This window comes from Periplaneta americana, chromosome 11 (assembly GCF_040183065.1).
Source record: "Periplaneta americana isolate PAMFEO1 chromosome 11, P.americana_PAMFEO1_priV1, whole genome shotgun sequence".
NCBI classification, from domain to species: domain Eukaryota; kingdom Metazoa; phylum Arthropoda; class Insecta; order Blattodea; family Blattidae; genus Periplaneta; species Periplaneta americana.
The window spans coordinates 104192349-104211144 of NC_091127.1; the positions used below are offsets into that span (position 1 = coordinate 104192349).

The window sequence follows — 18796 nt, forward strand, 5'->3', positions numbered from 1 at the left end:
AATATTCCCATGCAATTGACTCGTCTTTGCCATTTGCATTGACTCTATAGCCTATCTGTAAGAAGCATAGTCATTGGTCTAAGACAGGCTTGCAGAACTGGGGGACAATTGTGGCGTTACGTCACTCATCGGAATACGTCACTGACCCCTTCCACCCTCGCGTCATTGTCTTGGTAGGGGAGAGGATTTGTATTCAGTGCCTGTCTTATGTGATTGCGTACGGGCCACAGATACGTCATTCAACACCGGTGGACTGTGGACAGGGAACCAAAGTTTTCCTTATGCTTTCCACCTCTCTCTCGCCAGTTCTGTATCCCTGGTCTAAGACTAGTTATCTCTATTTTGTCGCGGTAGTAACATTGAGAACTGTATTGTGATAACAGCATGGTAACATCTAAGACGCGTGGCTGTATAAATTACCCAATATGCGGGAAACGTTCACACCAAAGTCATATAGGAAATACGTGTCAAATCAAAACGACATACAAACTACCGTGCTCCCCCTCATCCCCACGGTGTACGCGGGAGAAAATGTTGCCCATCCTCCATTGGTTGAATGTGACAAAGTTACCCTGCAACCTCTCCACAATAAACTTGTTTTAATGAGTTCGTTTGTGAAATCCTTGCATAAGGATGGTGGCGCTTTCATGTAGCCTAATCCTACTTAAAAGAGAAGTTGTACCGGTATAACATTAGTAATGCTGAACTTCAAGCAGAGATTTTAATGGAGTCAAAATTATGGAGACTACATCATGACACAGACTTTTAAATAAGAATGAATCATTTTAGCTAGCAGCATGGAAATCATTAGCAGCCCTATGTACTGGCTTCCTTTGATAAAAATTCAGATTACAAGAAATTGGTTCATGGAATGGCACAGAAGCATCAGGCTGAGAGATGCTGAATGTCATTAAATATTCGTTTCCTGCATTCCTACTTGAACTTATTTTTTAACATTCTGGGCGATATAAGCGACAAGCATGGTAGATATTAAGATAGCTTGGATGCTTCAATAGTGGACAACAACTGCTAATTGCTGTTGAGGAAAGCAAGTAGTACAGTAATAGGAAGCAAGACCTGTCCTGTGACCTTATCATGTGCCGTGGCTATATCACCACTGGGTATGGAGAGGGAAGATAGGTTTTAGTCTGAGATGAACTTCCATGTCGGTAGTTTCGTATAGTATTAACTATAATGGAACAAACTGTCTTTCTGATAGCTCATTCTTTCCCCTCTCGCATAACTCGCGTGCCAGGTTTCGCCTCCGCATCTGTACATGGCGTCTATTTCCAGAAATAATTGGTAGGCCCAAGTATTTGTTTTCATTATGTTTACTCGCCTCCTTTTTGACATTTAAAGTTACATTTAAATTACTAAAAGTTGTTCCCAAACAATTATACTCGAACGTATTTCATTATAATTTATTTGCTTCTATATTCTTTTTTCTACTTAAACACCATTGCGGGTAGGGGAGGGAAATACTTTAGATCGTACACTACAGTCTGTAAAAAACTAGAAAGGTATTGACAGTTCAGCGTCCTCAAGGCGTCACCATGGTAACCAACTGTTTTGTTCGGAAGAGTTTAATCTTTGTTACTGTGTCATATAAAGTATTGGTGTTCTGTCGTGGGTCTTGTTTTCGTAGTTATTCTGGCGGATTGTGTAGCCTATTTATATTACCGACTACGTTAAAAAGATGCGAATTTCGCTACGATATGAGGAATTTTCCACGACATTGTTTCTTCTCTGCAAACTATCGTAAAGAATTTAGGTTTTAAATATGAAGAAAAAAAAACAATCACCGCAATATGTTCGTGGAGAGAACTGACACTACCTTTGTTATTTCTCATCATTTCTCATGGTTCTGTAAAACAAACTTTTACTTAAGTACCTCGGAAAGTCAGTATAGGCCTGTTGTCTGCATGAATTTTTAAACCACTGTCCATATTTTAAATAACTTCATTTGGCGATATGATTTCGAAAGGATTAATTTATTATTCACCTTGCAGGATCGTCAGAAATAAGATCACTATCATCTTTCGTTCTATTTAAGTCCTCGGGCTAAAATTAAATAAGCCTAATTGATCCGCGTCATTATTACTGATACTGATATCTGAAATGTCTGACTCAGATAAATCACACGCCCCACTATTTTCTGTACTATTCGCCACATTATCACACTCAGATTTATGTAGGCGTAACATTTCTCCACGAGCATTCTATGGAGCTAAACACTGTATCTTTCCTTTCTAACTTCAAATTTATTGCATGAAATATTGATTGCGGTTTATACCACATATCGTTTGCACACGACTCATACTCACATTCACTCTTTTATTACTTTTATAATAATAATAATAATAATAATAATAATAATAATAATAATAATAATAATAGCTCGATAGATATTACAGATATCCATTATATGAATATGATTATTATTATTATTATTATTATTATTATTATTATTATTATTAGTTCCGACACTACAGATAGGCTGCGCAATCAGTCGTAACGCACAACTTCACAACGTCGCACCCTTCCCGCGTGTGAGAGAGAGAACAGTCAATACCTTTCTAGTTTTGTATAGACTGTAGACATCTCACAAATGCGGGCCTTCCTGGTCAGGGGTCCGATAGGACGCAGGGCCACTGCTAGACATTACAGGACAATCACAAGGCTACGGACGAACATCCAGTTCTGTGGATGGAAGATAAATTTCTTTCATTGCCCACGCCGGGAATTGAATCTCGGACCAGTTGGTTGGGAAGCCCACACGCTATCCACATAACCACAGCGGCGGACTTCAGAAGTTCCACAATCTTAAAATGCTAGTTTGTCTCCTTTTTGAAACACATTGAAAAAAAAAATGGTTATTATTAGTTAATGCATAATATTTGTAATGAGAAAATAAGTATTACAATTCACATGCTATTTAATCGTTTATTTAACGATGCTATGTAACTACTAGATATCATTTGACGAAATAGGTCTGAGGATTCGCAATGTAGACCTAATTATCTGACATTCGCTTTACAGTTGGAGAATATCTCGGAAAATACCATATCAGATAATCATTCCAAGTGGAAATCGAATCCACGCCTGAGTGCAACTTCGGATCTGGAGCAAACGCGCCTATCGCCTGAACTACGCCAGTGGTCGCTGGTTGTTATTTTAGTTTGTTATTTAACAACGCTTTATGAACTACTGGGTTATTTAGCGTTGATGAAGTTAGTGATAGCGAGATGATATTTGACCAGATGAGGCCGAGAATTTGCCATAGATTACTTGATATTCGCCTTACGGTTGGGGAAAACCTGGGAAAAAACTCAACCAGGTAATCAGCCCAAGGGGAAATCGAACCTCGTCCGAGTGCAACTGCGGATTAGCAGGTAAACACGCTACATCTGAACTACGTCAGTGGCTCCGTCGATTGTTAGCCTAATTTAGGGTAGTTATATAAAATTTCTTAATATTTCTTAAGCTGAGGTACAGCACAGGTCTGCAATTACAGCGTCATTATCGTCGACATAATTGGAACTGCAAATTGGTCCTGTCGCCTCTTTCTACGCCTATCTAACGATCTACATACTTCCATAGGGTTGTAATAATTATGTACGGTTGGTTTAATAGTTACAATCATTACATTTCACATGTTCTCGCCAATTATTTTGATATTCATGTATTATTTCAATTTTCGACATATATTCCACTGTCTCATTTCTGCAGCCTCAATTACAATAATAGGTCAGAAGTGTGGAATTCTATTTGCGATGATTGTCAAAAACATGTTGGTAATGACAGACTATTCTGTTGTTTATCATTTCTCGATATTCATGACATGTACAATACATAAAATAGGTAAAAGATGGATCTAGGAAAATTATGCAGCCCTCGTGTTTGGTTCATTTGCTTTTGGACATTGAGTGCGTTTTTGTGTATAATTTTCGATTTCAGAGGCGGTAAGGCAATTTAGGTGTTCACGGAAAAATGATAGAATTTATTCTGTAGTGTAATACTTTCTCTGAAGATAAATAATATTTTTTCTTTGATACAAGTTATAGGATTTCATTTGCCAGTTCTTTCTACGCAATTAAATAAACGACGGTTTCATTTGAGAGATATTAATGTATGTGGCATGGATGGTTCTCAGATGAATTGACATGTGTGTTATTAAATAGAATTCGTTTGGTATTTTAGGTGGAAAATGTATTTCGGGTTGACGGTCAGATTGCCAGAAAGTACTTTTTTTCGCTATTGGTGATGTTGGTCACCTATAATATGTGAAAAATCTTAAAATGTTTTTTTAAACATTATAATATTTTCTATAGTGACGTTATGTCAAAATAGAGTCCTTTTTTTTTCTATGCAAGGCGATTCGAAAGATTCTACTCAAACTAAAGGAACTTTCAGAGGGGTTAAAAATATAAAATTTTCACAATAGGAACTCATGGTCTAGGAAATAATCCCGAGTCAATGTAAGCCTGTGAATCTTAAGAACTACATGATGGACAACATACTGACGACGTAATAGTAATTTGTGAAACATTTCAGTAGTCAGAGTTTACGTGAACTTAACCATTAATGTAGTAGTATACTGAAAGTTGTTTGAACTGGTGACTATCAAACTCAGTACTGACATTACATTGAACTCTGGCGCACTCCTCCAAATACCCATACATCTCCAGAATCGCATTAAATGCCGCAGTATTTGTGTATCTTTCACCGGTGTCTTGTAAATGAGTCTTTCCAAAAGAAGTAGCCTAATCAAGTGGCGTGAAATCCTGGGAGCGGGTTGGTCATTCAGTCGTACCTTCTGTATCTCGTTACTCTCTTATACTATAAATTACTAATATTTATATTTATATTTACTTTTACTCTATTTTATTTCATATAATTTGGAGAGCTTTTTACTAAAAAAAGACTATTGTATGTACCACGTACGCAAAACCTTTAGTGAACTCAACCCATATTTTGGAACGGGCTTGCGCCTCGTCCAAAAACACTGAATTCGTACGCTAAAGTCTTATTTTGCGCACTTGATACATAATAGTAATATGCGTTACAAGAGCGGTATGTTGAAGTTTTCATGTTCGAGGAAAAGTTTGAAAAAGCGAAACGTAGTTGAGCTTTTTTAATTTCCGAGAATTGAAAGAAAACATACCGCTCGTGTATTGTACATTATTTTGTACGAAGATCGTTTATTACATACCTGAAAGAGGAATTTCTAATTAGTTGCAATGAAATCTCGATCTTGGTTTCTGTTCAATGACGGCAAATTTGCAAAACAAAAATATCTATCTTCAACATTGTTCCTTTAAAATGTTTTCTTTGTTTACTATACTCCAGCAGGCCGTGATATACGTCTGTCTTTTTTTTTCCCCCAGTCTATGATCAGTCTGGAATCTTGTTGATTTTTTCACGGCTTCCTTAATGTTACTTGCATCACGAATGCAGTAACTTTAGTGGAGTTGTAGAGTTTACTTAATTTTTGCAAATATTTAAAAACAATAATTAACAGTGCAATTTAAGTGAAATTGCAATGGTAAGTTTCCAATTTATAATTATTACTATATTGAACGTCTCTAAAAATAATATGTTAAAAGCCTAAAGCAATAAAATCAATATGTCACTTAAGCGGTAAGAAGAGGGAAATTGTTATGTGTGTTAGGTTGGGAATACTGAATGTGGAATTTTAGACTTTCCGCGGATTGGTTTTGTGCGGAAACCAAGAAAATACGCACGATCTCGTACAAAAATATTTATCCATGATTTATATATAAACTGGTTTTTATTTCAGTCCTTAGCAACCTAAAGAATGGCTTTATTCACAACAGTAAATTAAAGATTTTTAACTCACTCTCTCCATGAGAACTAACACATTAGCAACAATAAAATCCATACATTCATTCATTTATAACTTCTTCACAAACAACATATTACAAAGAAGAGACGTAGAATTTAAAATTAATTTTAAATATCAGCACACGACAGTAAACATTTTATGCGCTCGTGGAAAGCTTTCCACTTCTTATGTAGGGTGACCAGATTCACATCGATACAAAAGGGGACACAAAACTTAAAAAAAGGACATTGTCCGAAAAAAAGAGGACAGAGAATATGCACTTACACTTAAGCTTAGGCCTATATTATACTTTAAATTACGTCAATATCTATTTTATTACAACATATTTAAGGTACAGATTTAGGCTTATATCATACTTAAAAGTATGTTAATATCTATTTTAATGCAAAATAATTGCGATAAAACTTAATAATAATGATTTACAATTATACATATGAAAGTCAAGGGAATTATAATATTGAAGGGGACAAATATATCTATTTAGAGTTAGGCTTAGGCCTATATTGTACTTAAAATGATGTCAGTATATATTTTATTATAGCATACTTATGATAAAACTTAATAATATAAAATTATTTCACAGTTAGCTACATCTGAAAGCAAATAGGAGCGAAGAGAGTTATGATCGTTGGCAAAGAGTATATTCCGTCCATGCTACTGCTACCTATAGGCAAATTACTTGAAAAAGGCGTCAGATCAGATAATTTCAAAATGTCAGGCATACAGGTACGAAAAGGAGGACATTTCTTGATTTTTTTAAAAATCCGCCCGGACCCCGGACAAAGGCCTAAAAAGGAGGACATGTCCTGAGAAAAGAGGACGTCTGGTCACCCTATTCTTATGTCAAGGGTATTATTTTTTAACATGGGTTTGATAATTTATAGGTGATCAAATTTCTGTCCCTGGTGAGTTATTTCATTAAATCCAGTTTGTCCTGATTTGAATTATTAATACATTCAGATACAGTTAGGTTAATTCAGTGAACGAAGGAAGATGGATATGTGATAAGGATACTTTCAAACCTACTGTCGGATGTAAATTATATGAATCCTATCAATGTTTATTAGAATTTTTGCGTTTAGGAGAATGAAGGATAATAATTATTGATATAGAATTTTTTCTGAAATTAATATTATTTGCTCTTTTTACGGTTAATTGAAATGTCTTTATCTTATTTTTATGTCTTGCTTTTTTGTCTTTGCAGACGGTCATTGAATATCTGTGATGAGCACTTCGTTGTGAATGACTTGCCTCTTCTCATCGGTGAGTTTAAAGTGTTTAATAACAAGAATATTAGTCTAATAATTTCATGAATACTATGTATCTTAATGTTGTCTATCACCTGATATCTTTTTCTATTCCAAACTTTTTTTTCCGTTCACCATTCCTTCCAGTGCATCCTCCAGTAGGCAGTTTCTCCTTAGTCAGTGACCCATCCAATTTTTTTTCTCTTCCTGATCAGTACTAGACATCATAATAGCTTGAATAATTTCTTTTGAATATATATTCTGTATGAGCCATATGTAACAAGTTACAATTATTTACATCTCAATGCCATAAGCGCACTTTCTGAATTGTTACATCACATGAAGAAAATGAATATTTATAAACTTTTTGTTATCTAAATGTTTCTATCGAGATGTTCTCTAAACTGGCTCTATGTTCACAAAGTTCAGTTCGGCGTGAGAATGAACTATATATGCATTTGAAAGATTTGGAGATTCGTCCTTAGGATACCTGCAAGATGTTCAATTCAGTAGCTGAATAGCACCTTTCCTCGTATTAGTGATAGTGGCATGGCTTAGTCTTCAAATCTTCCCGCGTAGAAAATCAAGTTCGGTGAGCGTGCAGGTCAACGCACTGGGGCATCATGTATTCGATCAGTCCGGCATTCAGGGAAGGTTTCGGACAGCTACTGATAAGTTTCACGACAATGCCTGTCAAAACGTCGGACGTGCCGATGGTGACGTTAGATTCTACGGCATTATGTTGTGTATAACATAGTCTATTATTTCTATAAGTTGTCCTGTATGTTAAGACTTGTAATATTGGGACATATTGTATAAAAAGGGTTCAGATGTGGGATTCCATGTTTTAAAGTGAATGATGTGAAATTTATTTCTGTTATGACATTTTACATGCAGTGAGACAAATTAGCATTATCTTTTTTTTTTGTATATTTTTAAAGATGTGTCTTAGATAAGAACCTAATAATTGAACCATATCGAAATATGTTCTAGAAGTTTTACTGCCAATTTGTGACTTTGTGTTAAATTGAGACTATACGAGAAGGTAATATATATATATATATATATATATATATATATATATATATATATATATATATATATATATTTGTGTTGGTTTTATAAGCTTAAAAATGAAATGAATAATCCATGTACAAAAAATGAATTATAAAATTTTTCCGAAAAATGATATAAAATGCTGATCTGTTGGAAGAAAAAGTAAATGAAGAGTATTACAATTTATTTAAACTTCTAGTCGTTAGTACTCTTTTATTTGGAAATCCCACTCTTTAAAATAATTTATATACTTCATGCTACGAACTTTAATATTTTAAAACGAAGGAAAAAGTTTTCAGAGCTAATCTTGAAGGAAGGAACAAGTAAAAGGGAGAAGTTAACGAATTGTAAAGTTTTATCTAAATGTTTTAGTGTTCAATTGAGTAAAAATGTATTTGAAACATGTTTTTAATCTCTATATTTTTTTCTTTAAATATTAAACATTTTCCATAAGACACCCACTTTTTGATATTCTTATTGCTACATGAATTACGCATTGTAATTTTTTCGACCTTCATAAATTTCCAAGATACATTTTCCTTTCTTATATATGTACTATAGTATTTAATGACTATTTGTACTTTGATAAGAACATAGATGGAGCTAACATAAAATAATAAATAAATTGTTATCTGCTTATCGGACTGTTAAAATGATTATAAAATTTCAAATCACGTGGCTCACTACCGTAGGAGTTGCGCCAATGAGATTGTTCGGATTCCACTCTTCCTATCAAATAGTTTGCATTAAACAACTATTTCAAAATAAAGGATGCTTTCGTAATTTAGAGATAATTTGCTATTTAGGAATTTCAGGATCAATTGTTTTTGTGTTATATTATTTGATAACTTGTCAGTGATAATCAGTAATTATTACTTAGACTTCAGTTAGCAATATCATATATTTACAATATATAAAATAATTCTGGCCCTGAATGGGAGACAACAATATTTACATGCCATTTCTCACTTATGTCGCAATCCAGTTTTCCAAATCATCTTCCTATATTTAGATCGTCGTAGATGTGACCGAATCTGAGATATTTAACACAGAGGGACTAACAGAGTTGAAGGTCTTCATTTACTACATTTTGGACTGTTAGCAACTAATCAACCATGATAATTATAATATTGTGTGTCAAATATTACGTACTTGGAATGTCCAGTTACTTAAAGTGACCACATATAAAACAAATGAAAATAAAATTATTGCTGTGATCACCGTCGTCGTCGTCGTCATCATCATCATCACCATCATCATCATCATCATCATCAACGACATCAATTATCATACATGAGTTATGCATTACATCTGCTCTGAACTGTCTTAACATCTTTCTTAATGTGAAACATTTATGCAAGATTTCTTGAATGTAAAAAAAAAAAATCGAAAAATCTTGCCTCACTTTCTGTTAATGTGGTGGTCTTTAATTACAGATAACTGAAATTATGTTTTGTTTAAAACTTTGTAGTTTCGAATCCAACCATTCGTGATAAAACATATAGGGAAAACGAATGTAACATCATAATGAATTGATTCTAACGAAATATTCAACTTAATTTTAATTTAATGAAACTTATTACACAAATGGGGCGATTAATAAATTCGGGCAGTATAAAGACAGAAATATTTAATGTAGTGTGCTCTTATTGTAAAGTAGTTAACTGTGGTATTAATTTCCAAATGAAACCAATTCTCTGTAATTACATATTATTCATTGATTAAAGTTCTCGTTAACACTTTGTTAAAATATAAAATTTACTTAGTCTTACGTTAAAAAGTGTTACAATTGTTAAAAAAGGTATATACCTTCGACAGACGGCCCGTTTCGACGCTATGTCATGACATCCTCAGTGTCTCTTGAACCACTGGTGATCTTGACTCTGTGATGTGCATTTGTCGATGGTAGTAAATTTTATGTACATATTATTATTCATTGCAATTTCATACAAATCATTGACGTCATATTGGTGTGTCAATAGTTTTGACTGTCAATTGCACTGTTGTCTCGAGACTAGATCTCTTTGAATGAGGAAGCAATGAAATTATAAAGTAATTAACGAGAAGGCTTGGCCTTGTTAAATTTAAAGCCTTGATTTTTCTGAACCGACGCATGCGAGATGCTAGGTGCTAAGCCCGCCTCGCATAAATTCGGTCTATCCAAGAGATAGTAAGTGGTTTTTATAACTGCCAGGTACGTAGGCCTCGGACGTTGCACTCACTATCTCTCGTGTAGTCCGGATTTGTGCTAGGCGGGCCTCGCACCTCGCATCTCGCATGCGTCGGTTCAGAAAAACCAAGGCTGAAATGTTGGAAGTAGGACAGAAATGAAAGAAAATGTTAAAATTTTATTTCATATCCATAATAAAAATCAGGAACAATATAAACGCTTCACGCATTTATAGAGACTCGATGAAAATCCTGTTACTTGCATATTTTTTTTTCCTGAAATTATCAGTGTTGTCTGTAAACTTCAGTTGGAAAAGTGAGTAGTTTTTTCTGAATTATCTGATTAATAAAACATACACCAATCCAATGAATTAGGGATGTATTCCTGGCAGGGAATTTGAGGCATTCTTGATCGCTTAGGATCTGGTTGTATGTCGCTGTTTATGTTTATTATGTTTTTTTTTCTCCTAAAAGCTGTGGTATTGCATTATGTTAACCACATTCCATGCGAATCATTCTACGTATGAATGTCTAGTCTTGGTTGCAATGTTTCAAGAGTGAGGAAGGAACGTGTGATGTAAAATATGAATATTTTATCTTACCTGCTGGACGTTTAACTGTCTATGAGTATTTTATTTTCTTCTTATTTTTGATCCATCAAGCAACACGTATAGCAACGCTGTAAACTGCAGAGTTATTGAGGATCGAAATTCAACGTGAGCGCGAAATGGCCGACGAATTTTGCCCGAGCCCTCTACGAGGAACAGGGTTTTTCACGGCACGTAAATCTACGAAGAGTTGTTAACATTACGTGGGATGAAATGCCTAAGAAAATTAAATGATAAGAAATTAAATATCCCTTTGCTTGAAAACTAAAACCAGTACTTAGGTCAAGACTTACAGAAATTCTGCCCACTAGAAACTTTTTAGTTCGTTATTTCATGATTATATCAGTTAGTAGGTTATTAAATTTAATGTCGACGTAAAATCGAACCATGCCCGAGCGAAGCTCTGGCTCAGGCGACAAACGCGCTACCGCCTAAGTCACAAGAATTGTTATATCATGTTAAGTTTATTTCGTCTTAACCCAGATAAGAGTGACGTCCTACATATAGGACACCGGAAGTTTCACACAAATATGATAATAACATTGACTATGACAGACTAAATATAAGAAAAAAAATTGGAGGCAATTTATAACACATAAGGATTATGGTATCGTGATTGCCGACTATGAAAATCTTACACAGCAATGTTAAAAAAAATAAAACGTCCGGGTCCTATATATAGGACGTCAGTCTTATCTGGGTTAAAAAGATATAAGAATGTGTGTGATTTGTGCATGTTGTTGGTTTTTTGCTATTTTCTTTTAAATATGGAGAATATTTCTCATCGTGTTAAACTAACAAGATGCGAACCTCTGTCCTCCCAGGCAGGCAACGAGAATACCTGTTAGGTGCAGCTTGTTGATCACTGCATCAAAATGCACTTCTGCAACTCTGCAATATCGAACACTGCCGTGCGGTCCTCTATTATTAGCACGGAGACTCTAGTGTGTTTCGTGTTGTGCAGTTGGTAGCAACGCCCATTTCACTCTCTGTTCCTACGCTGTGTGCTCTCTTTTGGGTTTTATGCGTCAGAACGTATAGTATGTACAACCAACCACACAGTCTTGCATTGCTTGAACCATTGAGTTACTCGTGTTATTGTGAAGATACAAGTGAAAATCATAACAAGAAGATATTGACTGGAAGTAGCGAACCGAACGGATATCAGTGGTGGTTTAAGAAAGTGCAGTGAAGGATTTGATTGCTTATTAATTTTTCTCCATAATAACATTTATTAAAATGAATGTGTTGTGTGTGTTTATTTATTAACGTTTGATGTAAGTATTTATAATATTTGTTTTGTTTTCATGATCAGCTTAAATTTTACAGTTGAACAAGTAAGTGGGTGTGTTATGTGTAGACCTCTGTACCGATAGTTAAAAAGAGAAGTATATAATAGTTGAAGATGTGAGGGCATTGAACTCTTGCTTGTTCGGTCATAAACTGATGCGTTTAATTATTAAAGAATAGTGAAATTAGCTAATCTACGATACTGAATAAACATTTCTCACTTCTCTCAAGTGCATTTAATAGCTTTACCAGTGTGATAAAATATTACAATTCTTATTAATGTATTGCTTGTTTTAAGAACCTTATAATACATAAGAATAACTTACAGTTTAAAACGTTTGTGAATGAAATATTTTAATGGTAACGAAGTTCTGAAATGTCACGTGAAAATTTCAGTGAAGTCTGTGAAATACTGGTTAAGGAGAAAATATTGACTATAGCTTAAACAGTGGTGGCTTTGAGAACTCGAATATATAGAGAGAAACGAGTGGAAGAGGGACGAAAGAAAAGTTTGACTTTTTTATCTTCAACGACCAAAGTTATTCTTCTTGCTGAGATAATTACCTGCGAGGGAAATTTCTCTTATATCCCTCATCCTCCACAAAGGGCATAGAGTGGTACCTCCATATGGTAAGTTGTGATACCGCCGCGAAATCAAGTATTCCATTGCAGAGAAAATTTAGCTTTTGATATTCAAATGAAGGTCGGAGACACTTCACTGCTTCTCGCATATAAAATCATAATTCTTTGGGAGAAGAGGGTTGTTAGGTGAGGAGAATGAAGAGTTCAGACGTGGTTGGATATTTAACAGTTTAATGAAAATCACTACTTGAAAGTGCATTGATGTGTCAGTTGAAATTAATTTTCCTGAGAATGAGTAGTACAAATAATGACGTCATAGTATGAACATGTTGGAGTTGAACAACAATTTAATGGATGAATAATAATAATAATAATAATAATAATAATAATAAATAATAGTAAATTGTTTTTTACAGTATGCAAACTATACGAAATGTTGTGTTATATTGTGTTTTTACATAAAACTGTCCTAGGTGACAATACTACTGTAAATGGTGAAATATACAGAGTGTAAGGGGTATAAGTGCCGTCCTTTTCACAGTCGTCGGGGACTGTCTACAGGATCAAAAAATATTCATACAAAATAGGATCAAAACTCGTTAGTAAAATTACCAAAACAATTACATCAATAGATATATGTAGCAATAGTTTAAATAATTGTTTGTGTGTTCTGTTACGTTTTCGTGAAATTAAATAAAAATGTAGGCTTAAATTTGTTAATATTCTGGCGTGAGAGACGTGGCAACGTTCAGCATGCAGTACTCCGCACAGACGTAAGTAAGAGCCAACTGAGTTCAAGCTCACTGTCGAGCGGATGGCAGTTCAGTACAGGGTATTCGATAAGCAACTTAAAATGTCATTCATAGTTTATGAATATCATATGTTGTTATTAATTTATGGAGAAAGTCGTCGTAATTCAAGTGTGGCAAGAAAGATGTACCGTCAACGTTTTCCTCAAATAAGGCTACCTAATCGACGAACTTTTGTAGCAATTTCTCAACGATTGTTAGAAACTAGAAGTCTCTTACTCCGTTTCCAAAGTCAGACAAACAGAAATTTGTTTAAAAATGATACTTCTTTACGGAAGCGGGAGAGATTAAAATGTTGCATTACAAAAAAAGTTAATGTGATTTTGTGCAGAAAACCATTATTGTTTATTTTTTAGACCTACAATTAAAAATTCACGTCGCTTTATCAACTGCTACGGTTATCTAGCGTCTAAGTGAGATGAAATGAATCCAGGGTCCAGCGCCGAAAGTTACCCTTCAATTTGCAGAGAGAAAACCCCGGAAAAAACTTCAACCAGGTAACTTGTCCCAACCAGGCTTTGAACCAGAGCCCGCTCGTGTCACGGTCAGGCATGCTGTTACTCCACAGTAGTGGACCTTACGGGTTGTATTGATCAGTCTCAGTGCATCGTTTTGTAGGTCATGCCAGCTCTTTCTTATGGCAGGTCTCTGCTTGTTATTTCGTTGTTGTGGTATACAATTAAAGATATTCTACTGCCGTATGTGTAACCTAAGGTAGCGGACTAGTCTTTCATCCATACGGTGCGAATTCGATCCCCGACTTTGTTATTCTGGAATCTGGGAATTTGTGGTGAAAAATATAGACATTGCAGAGGGTTTTTCTCTGTTTACTCACGTCTCGCTCTTTCATTTCATCAACACAATTCGCCGCTCTTATTTTTATGAGAAATAGTGAAAATAGGGGGCAGTACCAGTTTCCGATGCTGATATAGGTTGTAAGGGATTGGGGCTCCGGATCTTTGCGTATATCAGGTACTCGTCTGTGGATTAAACTTGGCTGTGTTAGAGTTAAGGCAGGCTGGAGCATACATCGCATGTAGACCACTGAATGCATGTATCCATTCTGGATCGAAAAACCAGCCATCTAGTACATTAGGCCTGCACAAGGTTTGCGCTCTCCGAGTCGGCTCACATTTCGAGAGCGGAATGCAGATATTGGCTGCTCTCTGTATGAGGGTAGACTGGAGGAAGGGATGATCTCGTACAAAATGTACACAAAAGTACTAGTACGAGTGTTCATGAAATGAATTCCCGTTCAGTGTTTACAAAACTATCTTGGACTATTATTAATTAATAAATAAGTATTTATTTTACAGAAATAATAGAAACTCTATAGCTACTTAAATGTACAATATCATTTTGTTATATTTTTATTTATCAGTACATCAAAACGGGGTTTCATGCTGTTGGCAGCTGAAAGGAACAGTATTGATCGTAATGAAACATCAGTTACAGATGTTCGATGTCTGCCTTTATTAAAGTTGATTATAGAAAACAGTTGCTCACCAAATATAAATGTTGAGCCAAACATAGCAATCATTTTCACAGCCAGCCTGTGTAGTCGTGAATATTATTGCTGAGGTTTAGTCTTGTAAAACTGAACCAGACTAGTAGTATTATTCAAAAGGTCTTTAGCCCTTAGGCCACATTGAAGATCAATAAGTTCAAGCTGTAAATCGTATGACACTATTTCAATTGGTATTGAAGGAATTTATTATGGTAACATTAAACTTTTTTGCAATTAAGACAAGATCTCGGAATCTAGAATTAAATTAATTTTGAATTTAAATTAATATTTGCACATAATCGTTTAACGTAGCTTCATCACGAGCAGTTTCTATCGATGGAAAGTGAGCCATATTACCTTCCCGATATAAACTTACGAAAAGTGTAAGTTTACGACTGAAATCCCGTAATTTATTCAACATTTCAACAATGAGCTGGCCTTTCCCCTGAAGAGAGATATTTAAATTGTTGAAGATTAATAAATTCTAATGTATCCTACCTCATGTAATAATGCAGCTTTCAATTCCTGAACCTTTTTACTGCGATTTTCACCAACAAAACCATCGTATCTCTATGTACACATTATATTATGTTTTCCTCTTCCTTTCAAACTTTTGTGGCATATAATTATTTACTCTAGCTGCTGTAAAAAAAATTAGCATTTTTCCATGCAATATTGAAAGAATTTGCCTGATGATCACTTTTTCGTCTTTTAGGTTCCTTATTTAGCCGTAGATAGGCAAAGTGAAATAGCTTCTGATAATACACACTACAGCAGATAGCTGTGTGGACTATCCTCTACCTATAGCAGGCCTACGTCATTCCGACGTACCTTTCCGGCGAGGTGTTAGACGGATCTCCCGCTCCGAAGGAGCGGCCGCGCTCAATGAGGGCCGTTTGTGCAGGCCTGCAATAAATTATACTCTCATTCATTAAATACTTTTCTTTACTGTTATTTGCTTTTGTAGCTGTTTCTTATTTCTTATTTTCCTTCTTAAAAAACCTGATTTCTTCAACCTTTGTCTAGCTTTATGAATCATGAAATGTGGAGAATAGTGACAACTCTTTCTAAAATATCATTACGTTGTGCTTTCAGGTAGTGCTTCACTATCCTCCTGAATTCTGAGAGTATAGTATTACACTCGTGCTATACTTCATATATGATTATGTTATAAGATGTGTGTGCAGAGACCCGAACTATAGTATAATATACCTGCAGTTGTGCCCTAACCGTAACCTGCAGAATTTTTTCAGCATTTTCCCTCATTTCAGTGACTCTTATAAGTGTAGAATTATATTGAACATTAAAAGTAAAACATGTCTTAGGATTCAGGCGGCTATAGTATTTGCTTATTCAGTCATGTGTTTTTGCTGTGGTATGGAGGAGCGACTGGCACTGCAGCCTCTAGTGAATTTATTGAGCCTTTAACGCTTCTATACTGGGAAAGATTTGTGAAATCAAACGAACGCGCTCTCGTAGATATCGTAACTTATCTGTATGGTGTCATTGTCGGTTCAGCCTGCTGGAGACGTCCCACTAGGGCAGGCTTGCAGAGCTAGGCGACAATTGTGTCGTTACGTCACTCACCCCTTCCTTCCACCCCCTCGTCATTGACTTGGTAGGGGAGGGGATTTGTATTCAGTGTCTGTCTTATGTGATTGCGTCATTCAACGCCAGTGGACTGTGGACGGGGAACCAACGCTTTCCCCATGCTTTCCACCCCTCTCACGCCAGTTCTGTATCCAAGAACTAGAGTGCTTTTTCGAAAGCGGGCTCAGACTGAGTCATCTATACGCCAGTTAAAATACATGTCGCCGCTACATTTTGAGTGAATAATCTTGAAAGTGTGATAATGAATATTGTAACAGATGGTGGAAAGAGGGTGGAAGACGGGAGAAGCCCGATTAAAACCTTGAGGAACCTTGGCTTTGACCACGACTCTGACATCGCCGGGATTTGAAACCGGTCCACTCATCGTAAGTCAACTAGGCCTAAGCTTCCAAGGAGGCCATCCATGCTACTTAAAATTCTAAATAATATTCCGAATTTTTATTAATTTCATAGCATAATTTCTCACGGTCTTTCTTTATTGTTGTTTTGTTAACTGTCGGAAGACAGGTTTGAACATCATAAGTGACACCAATAAGGTATCACTCAGAAGACAACTAAGCCAGAAAGCCAGACGATAATGGGGTAGGGTAGTAGTTTTAATATTTTGTAATAGCCTCAGATAATTTTTGCTCTACAGAAAGTGTAACGTGATGGGACTGAGTGTTGCAGCAAATCATCAGAGGGCTGTCATTGCGTTATAAAAGTATTAAATATACGTTTAAAGATTTGCTGCATTTTTTTATGCCTATGGAGTGGCGGACAGAAGTCAGTCGGCTCTCAAAGCGTAGTTAATCCATTTGTGTTTACAATTGATGAAGCTAAGATTGGGGTGAATGAACGTTCAATGAGTGTGTTTTTTGTATATTTTTTGAAAATACCGCAGTGATAGCTCAGGTAGTCAACCGATATTACAAATTTCAACCTTCCCTCCTCCGATTCTTCCGAACTGGACGTCTCAAAATGCAGTACGATGGCCGGTATACCAACGACATTAGATAACTCAGCGTTCTCGACTAACACCAGACACACTCCCTCATGCTAGCGAGTCTTGCCAACTAGTGTTCCCTAATATCATGGTTGTGGCCGTTTCACAAACGTATTAATGTGATTTGCGATTTTCACCCGACATCATCTATACTTGCACGGTACCCTGCAATCATAATTTTTTTTATTTTATGCAATTATGTGAAAACAAAGGAAAAAAGAGTGAAATGAAAAGAGTTAGTGGAATGAGATTGAAAGGATTTCGGGGAAAATCCTCAATCTCCGATCTGCTGCATCAGAAATATCGATACAATCAACTTAAGCCTTGGTTTTTCTGAACCGACGCATGCGAGTTACGAGGCCCGCCGCGCACAAATCCGGACTACACGAGAGATAGTGAGTGGTTTCTATAACTGCGAGGTACGCAGATCTCGCACATCGCAGATAAACCTTGGTTTCCTGAACCGACGCATGCAACGTGCGAGGTGCGAGGCCCGCCTCGCACAAATCCGATCTACACGAGAGATAGTGAGTGGTTTCTATGGTAGCTAAGTGCGTTGACCTCGCATCTCGCAGTTATAGAAACCACTCACTATCTCTCGTGTAGTCAGGATTTTTGCGAGGCGGGGCCTTGCGACTCGCATGCGTCGTTACAGAAAAACCCAAGGCTTTAGAGATCGAACTCGAGTCCGAACATAATCATGCTCTGTCACTGAGCTGTTAGACAGGCTGTGGCTCCTAAAACAGTCTTTTAAACATACCGATATGTTGCAAGTTTCCTTTCCTTTTAAGAAACTTATAAAATATTAAATCATGTTTGAAACTCTCAGAACCTGAAACACACCTCGAGAAAACATAATTTGATAAAAGAAAACACAAAGCCACCCTTAGAGATACTAGCCCTGTCTTCATATCTGATCACAGCCTTTGTTTGCGTCATTGTTTTAGCAGGTGAGAGCGCAAGGTGTCTGTAACGTCGTTGTGAATAGAAATCTAGTTAACGCTACACTAACGAATTTAGACGAGATACAGACGTAGGGGGTGTCCATCACCCCATAACCGACTCA

The 18796-nt window shown here is 36.0% G+C and overlaps 2 protein-coding genes across 3 annotated transcripts in view; both read left to right on the plus strand.

The window, feature by feature from the left end:
- The window catches only part of LOC138709220 (uncharacterized), a 236671-nt gene that overhangs the window by 198782 nt on the left and 19093 nt on the right, over positions 1-18796 (plus strand). The window contains exon 2 of the mRNA XM_069839824.1: positions 7071-7129. Within this exon, the coding sequence (XP_069695925.1) occupies positions 7071-7129 (59 nt within the window). The remainder of the gene's footprint in view (positions 1-7070; positions 7130-18796) is intronic.
- Positions 11965-18796, plus strand: part of LOC138709219 (protein Fe65 homolog) — a 736863-nt gene continuing 730031 nt past the window's right edge. The window contains exon 1 of one of the 2 annotated variants that reach the window (XM_069839821.1): positions 11965-12223. The gene's annotated coding sequence lies outside the window, so the exon portion shown is untranslated. Of the gene's footprint in view, positions 12224-12669; positions 12867-18796 lie in introns of those variants that run through there. The other variant, XM_069839820.1, reaches the window with a different exon arrangement.